This window comes from Eulemur rufifrons, chromosome 19, assembly GCF_041146395.1.
Source record: "Eulemur rufifrons isolate Redbay chromosome 19, OSU_ERuf_1, whole genome shotgun sequence".
Taxonomy (NCBI): domain Eukaryota; kingdom Metazoa; phylum Chordata; class Mammalia; order Primates; family Lemuridae; genus Eulemur; species Eulemur rufifrons.
The window spans coordinates 7,822,585-7,837,685 of record NC_091001.1 but is presented as its reverse complement, the minus strand read 5'-3'; the positions used below and the strand labels follow the sequence as shown (position 1 = coordinate 7,837,685).

The 15,101-nt window shown below is 36.1% G+C and overlaps 1 protein-coding gene across 4 annotated transcripts in view; it reads right to left on the bottom strand.

Moving 5' to 3' along the window:
* RFC1 (replication factor C subunit 1) overlaps positions 1-15,101 on the bottom strand; it is a 69,378-nt gene that overhangs the window by 27,514 nt on the left and 26,763 nt on the right. For 2 of the 4 annotated variants that reach the window (XM_069495295.1, XM_069495296.1), the window contains exons 5-9: positions 7,255-7,487; positions 6,275-6,352; positions 3,965-4,042; positions 2,030-2,117; positions 877-1,160 (exon numbers count right to left, since the gene is read on the bottom strand). In XM_069495295.1, coding sequence (XP_069351396.1) covers positions 877-1,160; positions 2,030-2,117; positions 3,965-4,042; positions 6,275-6,352; positions 7,255-7,487 — 761 coding nt within the window. The remainder of the gene's footprint in view (positions 1-876; positions 1,161-2,029; positions 2,118-3,964; positions 4,043-6,274; positions 6,353-7,254; positions 7,488-15,101) is intronic. The other 2 variants (XM_069495297.1, XM_069495298.1) reach the window with 1 other exon arrangement.

The following is a 15,101-nucleotide window of genomic DNA, read 5'->3' as shown; positions in this document are numbered from 1 at the left end:
TCACTGGTACTATTATTATCCCTATTTTACAAATAAGGAAACCAAAGCAGAGAGGGGAAATAATCAGACCAAGATCACACACCTCCCCAGTGGCAGGGCTATGATTTGAAAGTTGCTCCAGAGTCAGTGCTTGGACTGACAGTGTTCTACTACTATTAATATTTTTGTCTTCAGAGGACCTGAGTTCAAGGCTGGCCCTGCCACTCACTGGCTGGGTGATCTTGGAATAGTTAAATTCTTTCATCATCTTTAAAAGTTGAATAATAAAAGTAAATATCTCACAAGGTTGTTGTAAAGATTACATGAGATATCATATGTAAAGTATTGGCACAATATCTGATAGACGGTTATAATAAACATTGGCTAATTTAGCTATATTAGTAATCTATATTCTGCAACAGGTTCTAAATTTAAAATGATATCTTAGAAGTACTCTAATGACTTATGGAGTTGGAACTAAAACTTGAAAACAAACTCAGATCAACACACAGCCCCAAAATATATACAGTAGTCCCCTCTTATCCACAGAGGATACATTCCAAGACCCCAGTAGATGCCTAAAACCACAGATGGTACTGAATGAACTCTATATACACTTATATACACAATGTTTTTTCTATCTGACCACCGAGCCAGCTATTAAGCGACTTAATGGGTAGCATATACAACGTGGATATGCTGGACAAAGGGATGATTCACATCCTGGGCAGTGAGAGATTTCATGATGTTACTCAGAATGGTGCACAATTTAAACCTTATTATTTCTGGAATTTTCCAATTAATATTTTCAGACCATGTCTGACCATCAGTAACTGAAACCTTGGAAGGCAAAACCACAGATAAGAGGGACTACTGTACTTCTTAGAAAGCCCCTACCTCTTTTTTAGCTGGAGAACTTTTGGTCTTCTTTGGAGTTTTTGTCTCTCCTTTCAATTCAATGGCATTTTCTTTTCTTTTTGAGGTTGCAGGCTCTGTTTCTTTATAAGAGCTCTCTTTTTTTTTCATAAGTGCCAGCTTAGAACTGGCTTTTGGAGAAGGGGATTCTCCTATTTCGTGAGCTGATGGTTTGGAATGTTGCTGAGATTCTTTTAAACTTTCACATTTAGTTTGCTTCTTAGGACTGTAGCTTTTTCTTTCATCTGAAAATCGTTCTGTTCTTACTAGGAAGAAAGAGAAGATCATGATTGTTGCTTTTGGACGATGACATCCTATATATCAACATTTTTTTTTTCATTTTTCAACTGAGTAGTCCTACTAACACAGAATATCATATGGTGATTTCAAAAATCAATATTTTAATTCTTCAGTTTATACAGTACATTTATTTTTAAAAATTAAACATCTCTATACTACTTATATTGATATAACCAGTTCAAATTAAGAGATCTATCTTTTTAAATATATTGTAAACTATATCTATAGATATGGACTTCATTCCAGATATATGCTCTGAAATTTACACAGAGAGAAGTTACTAACTAGAATATGTCACACGAAAATTCTGTGTTTGAAATATAGCCTAAAGACTATCCTGAGGTGTCAAGACCATCTGTTTATAGTAAACTTATACACAGATTTACTTACAGGATTAAAACCATCTATACTAGCAGGTGGTTTGATATCAGGACCACTAAAGAATAAAACCTACAGACAGTCAGTAGAAGAGTTCCAGATGATCTGGCCAACTATGAATCAACTCTATGAAAACTATCCAAAACATGAAAAGCTCAAAACATCTAGTTCTTTGTTTTCATATGTTGAAGTCGACACGGTACACTAGACTTGGAAATTAACAAGAAGCCAAGAGCTGTTAGTACATTTCTCACAACACTCTTAGAGCAGATGGGCATTCTGCACTAGCTAGGATCCAAACAGCTCTCAAAATACGTAAGTAGAACATGCTCTAATAGTCCTATGAAATAATGTTACCTAACAATACAATTATTAAATAGAATGTTTAAACAAGGTTCTTATGAATTTTATTCTATAAAGACAAGTGCTCCATCTTACTTTTTTCTGCTAGTATTACCTTTATGGGGAAATTTATGTTTTTCTGCTTTACTTAAATTGCCTTGGGCAGATGAAAACGTTTCTCCCTCTTCTGTGTCCGTTCGAGCCTAAACAAATTTTAAAAGTGTCAAATGTGACAAATAAAAGAAAAATTATTTCCACAAAATCTATTGTTAAAATCAATTAAAGTTTTAATTTTCAGTTTAAGGATCACCTTCCAAACTAGCAGGACACTACAATAAACTGTCATTCATCCACAAAATTTCCACAGCAAATGAAGCATGTTTTATTACTTCATTTTACAGGTGAAGAAACAAATGAAAGGACATAAAAACACATCTATAAAAAATTATCCCAGTTCATCCCAAACTGTGAATCTGGAAGTAGAGCCTTATTTCTGCTTGTTTCATCTCAACTTTCAAATTGTTAGTATCATACAGTTAAAAACCAAACTCTAAATTAAAATTACTAAAATGAAAACAAACTAAAGCTCAAAAGGAAAATAAGAGAGCACTTTTTTAAAAGAGAAAAAAAAATATCCATTCTCTCCACTGTTCCCTCAAAATTCCACTGTCTAAAAACATCACAAATTGAGGTATGTATATTTTTAAAATAATTATAATTTGAGTTTCTTTAAAAGGAGTGAGTGTTTTCAAATGACAAAGTCCCCTCCTCTCTCTACTGTCTTATACCTGCCTGCTTAGTCTTGGCTCCTGATAGTATCTAAGTTTACAACTCCTTGCTTTAAAGGAAAGTAAAATCTTCTAAAATAGTCAGATATTGCTGGGCATGGTGGCTCACACCTGTAATCCCAGAACTTTGGGAGGCGGAGGTGAGAGAATCACTTGAGGCCAGGACTTTAAGACTAGCCTGGGCAACATAGCGAGACCCCCATCTCCACCAAAAAAAAAAAAAATTAAAAAAATTAGCAGGGTGTGGTGGCATGTGCCTGTAATCCTAGCTAATTGGGAAGCTGAGGCAGGCGGATTGCTTGAGTCCAGGAGTTCCAGGTTACGGTGAGCTATGATTGAGCCACTGCACTCGAGAGCAAGACCCTGTCTCCAAAAAATAAAATAAAATAGTCAGATGTTTATACTGACAATTATATTAACAGAATGTGAGTTATTTTTTTTTTTTAAACAGAGTCTCGTTTTGTTGCCCGGGCTAGAGCGAGTGCCGTGGCGTCAGCCTAGCTCACAGCAACCTCAAACTCCTGGGCTTAAGCAATCCTTCTGCCTCACCCTCCCGAGTAGCTGGGACTACAGGCATGCGTCACCATGCCCGGCTAATTTTTTCTATATATTTTTAGTTGGCCAGATAATTTCTTTCTATTTTTAGTAGAGATGGGGTCTCGCTCTTGCTCAGGCTGGTCTCGAACTCCTGACCTCAAGCGATTGACCCACCTCAGCCTCCCAGAGTGCTAGGATTACAGGCGTGAGCCACCACGCCGGGCCAGAATGTGACTTATTAGAAATAATGCTAATTAATTAGAAATCAAGTGTTTTAAAAAAATTCATGGTACTTTTACAGATTCCCAAAAACACAATCATTATTACTTGAGACTGTCCTGATACAATATAGATCTTAAAGGTAGCTAATTAGAATTGTGCTTCCTGAAGAGACAGTAATCAATATTAATGTTATTAAACTTGTACTCCAGAGGAATTTTTATAAGTATCAGTGTCTGAACAAGTACATAAGAACCCTTGTGATAAAGAGTAAGGAAAATGTATAATTCAGTGTTTTGTGAAGGAAGGTTCTGGTTTGCTTTGGCTCTGTCAACTTTGTTTTACAAAGAATAAGTTTCTCAATGAGCTTTCCCAAAAACTTTTTATTAAAATAACTTAGCTTTTTCTGGAAGAGCTATTCATGAGAGCCTACAACGCACAAGTATGGAAAGGAACACTGATCTGTACTGTATACTCAGAGTGCAAGCAGCCCGATACAATGCCACCTTTTTAGTCTTGGGTTCTTCATCTAACATGGCTAATGTTCTGGCAAACTCTTCATCTTCATGTAGTTGCCTCTCCAGCTGTAAAAAGTGTCAAATAGTGAGTTGTTTTTGTTCTTTTTGAAAATGAAAGTTCCTAAATGCTTGATTTGTATATTTAGAAAAAAGTGAAAAAATATTTTCCAGAGAATAACTATGACATTTTTCCACTTAACAGTCAAGTATCACAGGTCTGTTTCACTAAGCCAAATCAGATTTCAGAACATATAGTTCTAGTTCTGGAGGCATGATAGATAAATTGAGCATGTTTTAAAAGTCACATATCCTACTTATAAAATTTCAAGTCCATAGTTTTCTCTTAGTGGTCCTAATGCAACACTTATAGATCTCTTATTTCTATTTATTTTAAACTCTAGAAAGACCTTTGAAAGGAATCTCAACAGAAAAACATAACCATCTGTCTGAAGAACACAAAAAAGTAAATCTAAGAAATTAAGAAAATTATGTAGTATTTTCTTTGCACACAATAAGCTATATACAAATGTAAAGTCACTTTTTACCATCAAGCTCCTATTTTCAAGTACTAATTCAAATGAATCTGTTCTGACTTTTGAAAATTTAAGTCATCATGTCAGAAATTTTCCAAACAGGCACTGTACACAGACACTATAGTTATATCACTGTTATTTCCAAATATTTTCACTTGTAGTAAAATGGAGCTCTTCTAGAAGAGAACATGTAGCAGTAGAACATATTCCTCATTATAAACTAACTGGTTTTATGCCCCCTGGTAAAATGGCCTAACGTAATATGGAACAAACATCACCCTATATTATTCAAACAAAGGAAAGGACCTCAAAATCCAAAGTTTATTAAAAGTGAGGAGAAAAAACTCTTAGAGGGATAATTAGGAAAGACATCTTCAGTCATTAACTCCCTAAAAGTCCTTCATAAGATTAATAAATTACCCAAACAAGACTCTGAAACAATGTGATAAAAATAGGAAAATATGAAGGTGATACAAAGTACCACATCCAGTTTGGAAAGGATTGGGTAACTCTCCGATATTTGAGACAGATAAGGAGAAGTCGGGTTTCTAAAAATTACCTCCTAGTTTGACCTAGGCCTCTTGCACTACCTTGAGTCATGTGGATACCTGTTTGTATTTTACATAATTGTGACAAATATAAGACAAAATAGGGCCAGGCATAGTGACTCATGCCGGTAATCCTAGCACTTTGAGAGGCTGAGGTGGGAGGATCGCTTGAGGTCAGGAGTTCAAGACTAGCCTGAGCAAGAGCAAGACTCCATCTCCACTACAAATAGAAAAATTAGCTGAGTATGGCGGCACACGCCTGTAGTACCAGCTACTCGGGAGGCTGAGACAGGAGGATCGCTTGAGCCAAGTTTGGGGTTGCTGTGAGCTAAGATGGCGCCGCTGTAACAGAACAAGACTCCATCTCCAGGAAAAAAAAAAAAAAAGACCTTATCATGACCTACAGGATTTGCTGCTGGCTATTTCTCTGAAATCATCTCATAGCACTTTCCTTCTCAATCACTATTCTCCAGCCATACCAGTCTCCTGAACCCATAAAGCCCACTTCTACCTTAGGATGCTTGCACTTGCTGTTCCCTCTGCTTAGAGGAAGTCTTCCTCCACGTAGCCAGCACCATGCCACACTATATCACTGCATTTGTGCCCAATGCCACATCCTCAGAGGGACCCTCCTAAGTCCTCTATTTAAAATAAAACATTCATAACTCCACTTACCACCCCAAAACTATACCTTTACTTTTCTTCAGAGTATTTATAATTACTTGACATTTTCTTTGTTTTTTTCTAACTGCAGTATCTCTAACACCTATAGCAGCACTATTCACTAAGAGCTCAATATACACTTGCTGAATGAATACATAGGTGTACAGCTCAAGAAAGAGCTCTGAACTGGAAAAAGATTCAGGGGTCGTCAGCATATACAGAGTAACAAAAGCCACAGCAATGGGTGACATTGCTCACAGTGAAAAGAAAAAAGATATGAGCAAATTAAATAATTTTAAATATACTAAAGGAGCCTCCCATTTAAAGAACTCTAAAAGTAAATCCTAAAGTAAATAATTATCCCCTAGTCTCAATATTTGACTTTTATAGAAATTTAGATGTTTATGTATTAGATTTTAACTTATTTTACACATAACTTCCAATGAGCCTCAATTCAAAATTAGACTAGAACAATCCTGATTATTTGCCTGGTTAGACTAAACAGCAAGTCACAATATCAAGTGATTAATAACATCTAAATGAAATGCTGATACCTCTGCATCTTCATCAAGTTGCAACTGCTTGGCAATGGCTTCATCATTGAATCCGGAATCATCTGTATTTTGTGGAGGCTGTATTTCAAAGAAAATCAAGTGAGATTACCATAAACCTTAAGTTAAAAATAAGGTAAGGTGCTTCTTAATGACTGTAGCTTGTTAAATACACCAAAGAGACATAAGTGTATCAGTAACAGAAGCAATGCACACCAGCCAGAAAGTCAAGTTTATGAGCTACTTCCTGACCACATCCAATTTCCTAGTGAATAAATATCTATAGACAGATAGTTCTCATTTAGTTCAACTGCTATGTTGAAGAGAAGTACTCCCCACCCCAAAAAAAAACCAATCCTGTAGATTAATGTCTTGGCTTGCCAAGTAGTCCAGAACATTGGCAAACCAATATTTGAGAATGATTACATTGTCCCATGGAGGCACTGATGAAATCAACAAACACACTATTTGGTAGGCTTTATTTAACTCAGGAGACGACTCTCACTATAATCTATGTGTATGTCTGTTTCCTAAATGGCCAAAAAAGATGAATCCAATATCGTCCAAAGTAGAGAAGGCCAAAAGTATAGCATAGGCTTGCTTTATTTATAAGGGAGTTATTCATGATCTCATTTGGGAACAAATTTATTGTCTGATTTTGTCGGATTGAGGTCAATAGTAAAATAAGTTTCCCTTCTGAGAATCTGATTTAAATTTTAAGAATTACAATTTTTTCTTAATGGTTTAAATACTTTTCGTATGGTTTAAGTAATCTTTTCCCACTTTCAAGTACAAAAAATTAAATGTGTAATGTTCTAACTTCCTCATCCTCTAAAATGAGGACAATACATTTTATCCATAATCACAGGAAAATTTTTATTAATGAAACACATTGACCCATTTATAACATGCTAATTTCTCCTCTTATTAATATCAGTGAATGGATATAAATCCTGAACATTTTTGCTTGCATTCTTGCTCACCTCTTTTCTTTTGCTGGCCACCATCTTCTTATCTGATCTTTGGACGCTTCTAGTTCCAAAATAATCAAGCACTGATGTGGGTGTAAGTTTTATTGGTGATAAAGGCTTATTCTTGGTCTTTGTGTTTTCTTCATTCTTTTTCATGTTTGATGCTCCAAGATAACTATTTGTAGATCCTCCATTCTCTTTTGATTTAGAGGCTGCCTTCTTACACGTAAAGTCATCTTCTTCATCTTAAATGGAACATAACCAAGTATTTTTTTGATAAAACACCAATTCAATTATATGAAGAAAAAGTACACAAGAGCTTTGAGATGCTAATAATTTTTTTCCTCCTACCTCCTGAATTCAACAGTCATCCCCACATGTACCAGTGCCAGGCCAATACATCATCTCCCCCAGTTACTATTCAGAGCACATAAATATTTACTGAGCACTGAAAATATAGCAATGAATAAAAAATACAAAATCCCTGTTCTCATGGAACTGGAAGTCTAGAAGAGGAAACAGGTATACAAATAAACAAATGTACATTCTCAAGTTAAATGTGCTATGAAGAACTGAAATAGGGTGAAAGAATTAAAGAGTAATAAGAGATGCTCTTTAAGATAAGGTAGCCAGGGAAAACCTCTTTGATAAGCAACATTTGAACAGAGCCCCGAAATGAAGACACATCAGGCAAGAATACTAGGACAATGAAAACTGCAAGTGCAAAAGCCTTAACGTGAGCGTGCTTGGAGTTCAATGTGACCCCACACAATGAAGGGGGTATGCTGGAAGTGTTCAGGTGAAAGAGGTAGGGGCCAAATCCTGCAGGACTTTCTAAGGTATAGAAACAATTTTAGGTTTATTATAGAATAGGAATCCACTGGAGAATCCGAGCAGAGTACTGAGTGACCCAACTTAAGTCCTGTCCTTTGCAGAACACACTGCAGAGGGGTAGAAGTGAACACAGGGAGACCACTTAGGAAGCTCCTGTGGTTCCAGGTGACATGCTGAAGGCTTGGGCTAGGGTGGTATCTACAGAAGTGCTAAGTTGTCAGAGTCTACCTATATACCGAAGGTGGACTATCCAACGACATTCAAGACTTTAAACTCTTTGTTTTGTAACATTTTATCTTTCTAAAAAGTTTCCATACAGCATATGGTTTTAAAAGTCTAAGAATTCATGACTATGCTTAGATAACTAAGAGCTCCATAAATGTACCTCAACAGGCCCTCAATAAATTTGCTTTTGTTTGGTTCAGTGACTCACAAGAGAACAAAACTTTTCAATTTGGCCTACTAACAAAAAAAATCCAATTAAAAAAATCTAAAGGCAACCATGAAGACTAGGTCACTGTGGAGGTGGAAGATTCACTTTATAAAGGTAGTATGAAAGCCTCGTGAGTGGGTTTTACTTCCTCTCAAATACTCCCTCATTTAACTATGAAAACTTGTTAAGGGCTGTATGTCCCAGGCACTGTGCTATCCCTAGGTGGCTGCCATCTCACACATGAAATTACCTAAGGATATGTAAAAACCAAAAGGATTTAGCCTTACTTTCTAATTATTATATTTATGTTAAAATGAAACTATAAACTTTACAACACATGACTCTTGCAGGTTTCTAATTACTAAATGTAAAAAGTAACCCACTATTTAAAGCAAGAGTGTAGTAGATAACTCTGAGGGTACCAGTATTGTTCACTACAAGCTTGTTTTCTGTAATAATTTACAGCTTACCCCACCCTCCTCCAAGGGCCTCCAATAACCACAGATATATGTATTAGATGGTGCCATACTGTTGGCCACAACCAACTGGACCAGGAGTAGACACCTGGACAAGGTGGGGCCAACTTCATCCTTGATCAGTTTGCTGAATTAATGTGTATAATCCAAGGTGCTAAAGGCTTATTCCTACATTCAACGAGACAGGTCAGCAGCCTCCTAATAAATTCCCATTTTGCTTACACTAAGCTAGTATTTGTTGTAGTACCTGCAACCAAAAGATTTTAATTAAAGCATACTTGTTTCACTTCTCTTCAACTATAATCAATCTACATTCAAGCTTAAATTAAAAATTCATCCGTGGCCGGGCGTGGTAGCTCACACCTGCAATCCTAGCACTCTGAGAGGCCGAGGCGGGAGGATTGCTCGAGGTCAGGAGTTCGAGACCAGTCTGAACAAGAGTGAGACCCCATCTCTACTAAAAATAGAAGGAAATTAGCTGGACAGCTACAAATATATAGAAAAAATTAGCTGGGCATGGTGGCACATGCCTGTAGTCCCAGCTACTCGGGAGGCTGAGGCAGGAAGATCGCTTGAGCCCAGGAGTTTGAGGTTGCTGTGAGCTAGGCTGACACCACGGCACTCTAGCCCCGGCAACAGAGTGAGACTCTGTCTCAAACAAACAAACAAAAAAATTCATCCATAACTCCTTCTAAAGCACATCCATGGCATGACACACTTAACAGATTTCAGTTCAACACCATAAGTTAACAAGAGTCAGTAGACTAAGTTCAGTCACTCATCTGTTCTCCCTACCAGACTACCAGTTCCCTCTCTGCCTCTTCACCGGATGTGGAAAAAGGTGTCTGATTCACATGGCTTTGCAAAGGCTAGGCAACATCATCACCATTCCATTTAAAATAGCCACATGAATCACCTATAATAGTCCCAGTAACCACTGAGAATGTAATCTGAAAGTCCTTTCCTTTTCTCTAAAGTAATAACAATGAATTATTATCATATAGAAACTCTAACAATTTTCTGTAATTGACAGCTGGTCTATTTTAAACTCCTACACTCAGGTAAGCTGTAGCATAACCAAACCAGTCACATACAACAACAAACTATTCTACTTAGCAAGTAAAAAAAAAATTATGCAAAATATCCTTAAAAGAAATCAAAATAAGAAGAACATTACTTATATCCTGGCTTTAATAAAGAAAAGAAAAAAGGAAAGGAAGGAAGGAGGGCGGGAAGAAAGACAAGAAAAATCAAGATAAGACAAACAGACTAAAACATCCTAAGTGTAGACAACCAATACATCTCCTTAGTCAATAAGTATAAAATTAAAAGCATACACAGTATATACAGGACTTCTAATCTTATCTCATCAAATTTTATAATGCTTATTTGCCTTAAGTTCAACACCTGTACTTCTGGGCAGGAGGCAGTTCCTTAATGGACAAAGAACAAAATTAAATTGTTTCTGTGAAATGATAGGGTTCTACTAGTTTTTCTCCCACCTTAAAAATACCAAAAATACTAACATTCCATTTCTACTACACCTAACCATGCTTACAGGCAGTATGACAGAAAATCCCAAAACAGAGTGGGTGAGGTCAACTACTATGGAGAACAGAATATAGTAGGGCAAGAAAAGGTAAAGAAAAAAATTAAGAGACTAATACAATGTAGGCAAGCAAAGATAGCCTCAACTGTAATAACGGCAGTAAAGACAGAGAGAAGTGAATACTGTTTATAATATGGGAAAACAGATAACCTGAATATCTATGAATATGTCCTACCATGCAATGGAAAGCATACAGCAATGAAAATTATAACGTATGCCCATATTTACTGGTATAAAGATATTCATATGTTTATCGGATGTGAGGGCGATCTGGCTGCGACATCTGTCGCCCCATTGATCACCAGGGTTGATTTGGCTGATCTGGCTGGCTAGGTGGGTGTCCCCTTCCTCCCTCACCCTCCATGTGCGTCCCTCCCGAAGCTGCGCACTCGGTCAGTCGAAGAGGACGACCTTCCCCGATAGAGGTGGACCGTTCTTAGGTCAAGGGTATACGAATAGCTGTAGAACCTCCAAACAAGCTCTCAAGATACTCATACGCTTATTAAGTGGCAAAAGCAGATGACATGTTTAATGATTTATCTATAGACATATACATAACTTTTAAATTCAATTCTAAAATCTGAAAAGAATAAGACATTAGCAATTTTTATGTGAGAGTAGGGGAATATGGGTAATTTTCATGTTTTCTTCACACCTTTTTATGTATTACACCTCTTTTTAACTTCCATCTAATATTTTACAACAAATTAAGTACATTCTAAAAACTCTCTGATCCCTTAGCTTTCAGAAACAGTGCTTTAGTTTCTCCCTCCTCTCCCCTCCTTTGCCTACTTCTGTTGACATTTATCAGCATCTCTGCTTATTCTGTAGCTAGCTTCACAGACTTCATGCTTTTTTATCTAATTACTATTAATAATGGTTATCATTATTCAGTATTAAACTACATGCCAGGCACATTAAAATGCACGTCTTTAGTCAACTAGTCCTAACTCTTCATTCAGTACACAGATCCCATTTTCCACATTCCCAATCAAAAAAGAAAAAAATTGACTAGGCTTAAATACTTCTAAAAATGATCAGTGGATCAATATTAACTCAATGTGATTCCCCTTTTTCTTTAGAGAGTAGCAATATTGTACTATTTAGGAAAGTTCTTTCTTATATTAAGCCAAAACACTTTCCTGTAGAATATTTTCCTTAATCCATCCTCTGAAAAGGGACAAAAAGTTTAGCCACTTTTTCCACAGTCAGCATTTGAAGACTGCCCTCATTTCTTCCTTAGGTCCTCCTCTATAAATAGTAAAACAGTTTCAAGCCACTCAACATTTAGGTTACTGGGAAGATTAAATTTTTTTTAAAAGGCTAAGTGCCCAGTATAGCACCTAGCCGTGTTATAGAGATTCAACAAATAATAAGGTAGCATCCAGCCCAGCAACATAGCAACTCCCTGTCTTTACAAAAAAATTTTTAAAAATTAGCTACTTGGGAGGCTGAGGTGGGAGGATCACTTGAGTCCGGGAGTTTGAAGTTACAGTGAGCTATGATCACACCACTACACTCCAGCCTGGGCAGTAGAGCAAGACCCTGTCTCAAAACTAATAATAATAATGATGATAAAAAAAAAGAACAGTACTCTCTGGTGAAAACAACACTGAACAAGAAGGCCAGAACTAAAATTCTAACCTAACTTCCACTTGCCATTATTATTTTCATTAATTATCTAGGCTTCACTGTCCTCCTCTGCAAAGTGTTGAGGCAGATAAACTCTAAGATTTTCCCCTCTATAATTCTGTGACTCTATAGGTAGCCATATAGATTTTTTTAACTATTATGTTCAATATTGGTGAAAATGTAATGTGTTTGTACTAATAAAAACACTAATTACAAGTGTGTAAACTAGTATGACTTTCTAGAAAGCAATTTGGCAGAACATAACCAAAACCTTTAAGAAGTTCATATCCTTTAACATACTAACTCTTGGAGATAATCAGAAATGCTGACAAATATTTATATACAAATATATTCATCCCAATATTAAGGAACATCAAAAGTACAAGCAACTGAAATCACTGAAATTGAGAAAAGGTTTATCTAACTGTGATCTAACTATACAAGGGACTCACCCAGCCTTTAAAAACTAAGCCTAAATTTCAAAGCTCAAAAAAAATTATGAAAATAACAAAATTAAGCTGGCAAGAAAGCAAAATGTATCACTTTCTTCTTTTATGTTAGCCCTTACGTTGTAAGAATAATCTTCTGTTCATGAGCCTTCTCTACCAGTGATCTCTTTACAATAGTGGAGAGTAATAGAGCCCTTCTCTGAATACATGAATTTAAATGTAACAATGTCTTCAAGCCATAGATCAAAAAAAAATGTAATATTCCTAAACACAGACATAATTTTATAAACATTTTCATAATGCCTGGGTAAAAATGTAATTACACAGGGACCTCCAAGGAAAAAATATGGAAGTGTTCTACATGAAATTTCAAATATATTTTCATTATGTTAAGCAAAAATTGCACACAAGGCCCCTTTTTCTCTGTTAACTACAATATAAATAGCTCTCCAAGCCCCTTGGAAAGTTGAAGGAGCTCTAGTGAAACATGGTTATAAAAAGAGAAAAAAGGAGGACAATTCTCAAGGACTGGCTGCCTTGCTTCGACATTTATTTAGTGCCCCCTGATTTGTACACTTCCTTGTACTCCTTACAGCAGTTACGGGAATAACGTGAAAAAAGTAAGTTCATGATTCTAAGCATAAAGATATTTCTTACAAATATAAAGGATTCCATATTTATTCCATAAATAACTATGGTACCCTATAAGTCACAGGCATATCTAAAAACATTCTGTCATCTTGCCTTAATGAAACCAAAAAACTTAAAGAAAAAGCAGTCCTACTGTCTCTACACTATGATTTCTGAACTAGTTATCTTAAAGCTCCTTTAGCCCATAATATTTCAAAGGCTACACCAAAATGTTATGGAGAAAGATGACAAAAGAAGCCAAGAATGCAATTAGCTGCTTGCAAAAGACAGTCATTTAACAGGTGTGGCTGTGACTATCATCATGTAAAAGATATTTTACAATCCTATACAGTGTGCAGAGATGAAACATTCCAAATAAAGCTGTAGTTTTTCTTTTTTAACATTTGTTCTTGTTTTCTAATAAGCTTAAATGTGATTCTGCCTTATCAGAAGCCAAAGGCAAACTGTGTTCTCTTCTTCCCAGAAAAACTTACAATAAAATAATGATAAATAGATCTAAGTCAAATTTAGGAGAACTAGTTGAAAATCATGGGCAATTGAACACCTAGAATTTCCCTCCAGGATATCTGTCTCCTTATAAAAACACCATTTATTTTTATTTATAGACAATATAACCTCAAATGTGGTGACAACAACCAAGTAAACTAGCATTATCCAACACCCAGCAGAGGAATTGCCTGGGAGAAAAGATTGCTTTGCCACTCTGAGTTAGATAACATTCATTTGTTAATATTTAGAATGATAACAAAAGAGGAAGGAAAAATGTGCAGGTCCATATACAAAAAAAAAAAAAATCTATTTACATGCCAAGAAGGGGAAAAAAATCTAATTCTGGAGTTCATACTGTTAAGAGTTTGGCCTTTCCAAGCAGATCTCTGAATTCTAATTCTGTGATTTTCTTTCCTTTGGTCTGAAACACACAAAAACCAAATTAATGAAGAGATCTAGTTACAGAGATTAAAAATAATTTATTTAACAAAAAGTAAAATACTAAAAGGGGAATCTGGGTGCTTAAAGCCTTTTTCCATAAAGTTCCTTTTTAATATTTCCTTAGTCAAAAAAACTAAACTAGCATTTTGTTTTGGAGGTAGAAGAAGGTTTATGTATGTGCCAAGCCTTCAACAAATATCTGTTAATTAAGTGGATGGAAGAAAAACTAAATATACCTTCTTTGCCCATTTATGAGGTGAATCAGACATTCTATACATATCAGTATAATACAGTAAAGCTTCTGAGACTGCTCATCTTTATTCAAGAAACCAGAGATCTCATGATTCATTACCAATGAATCCTCTTAAAATCAACTGGAGTTATATTTTAAAAATAAATTTTTTTTTTTTTTTTTTTTTTTGAGACAGAGTCTCACTTTGTTGCCCAGGCTAGAGTGAGTGCCGTGGCATCAGCTTAGCTCACAGCAACCTCAGACTCCTCGGATTAAGCGATCCTACTGCCTCAGCCTCCCTAGTAGCTGGGACTACAGGCATGCGCCACTATGCCCGGCTAATTTTTCTATATATATTTTTAGTTGTCCGTATAATTTCTTTCTATTTTTAGTAGAGACGGGGTCTCGCTCTTGTTCAGGCTGGTCTCGAACTCCTGACCTTGAGCGATCCACCCGCCTCGGCCTCCCAGAGTGCTAGGATTACAGGCGTGAGCCACCGCGCCCGGCCTAAAAATAAAATTATTTTATAATTTGCAGGGTCTAGTAAGGTAGCTAAGTAATGATAAAGAGAAAAAAGTACTGGCTTGAAATGTGATGTTATCCATCGCACAGG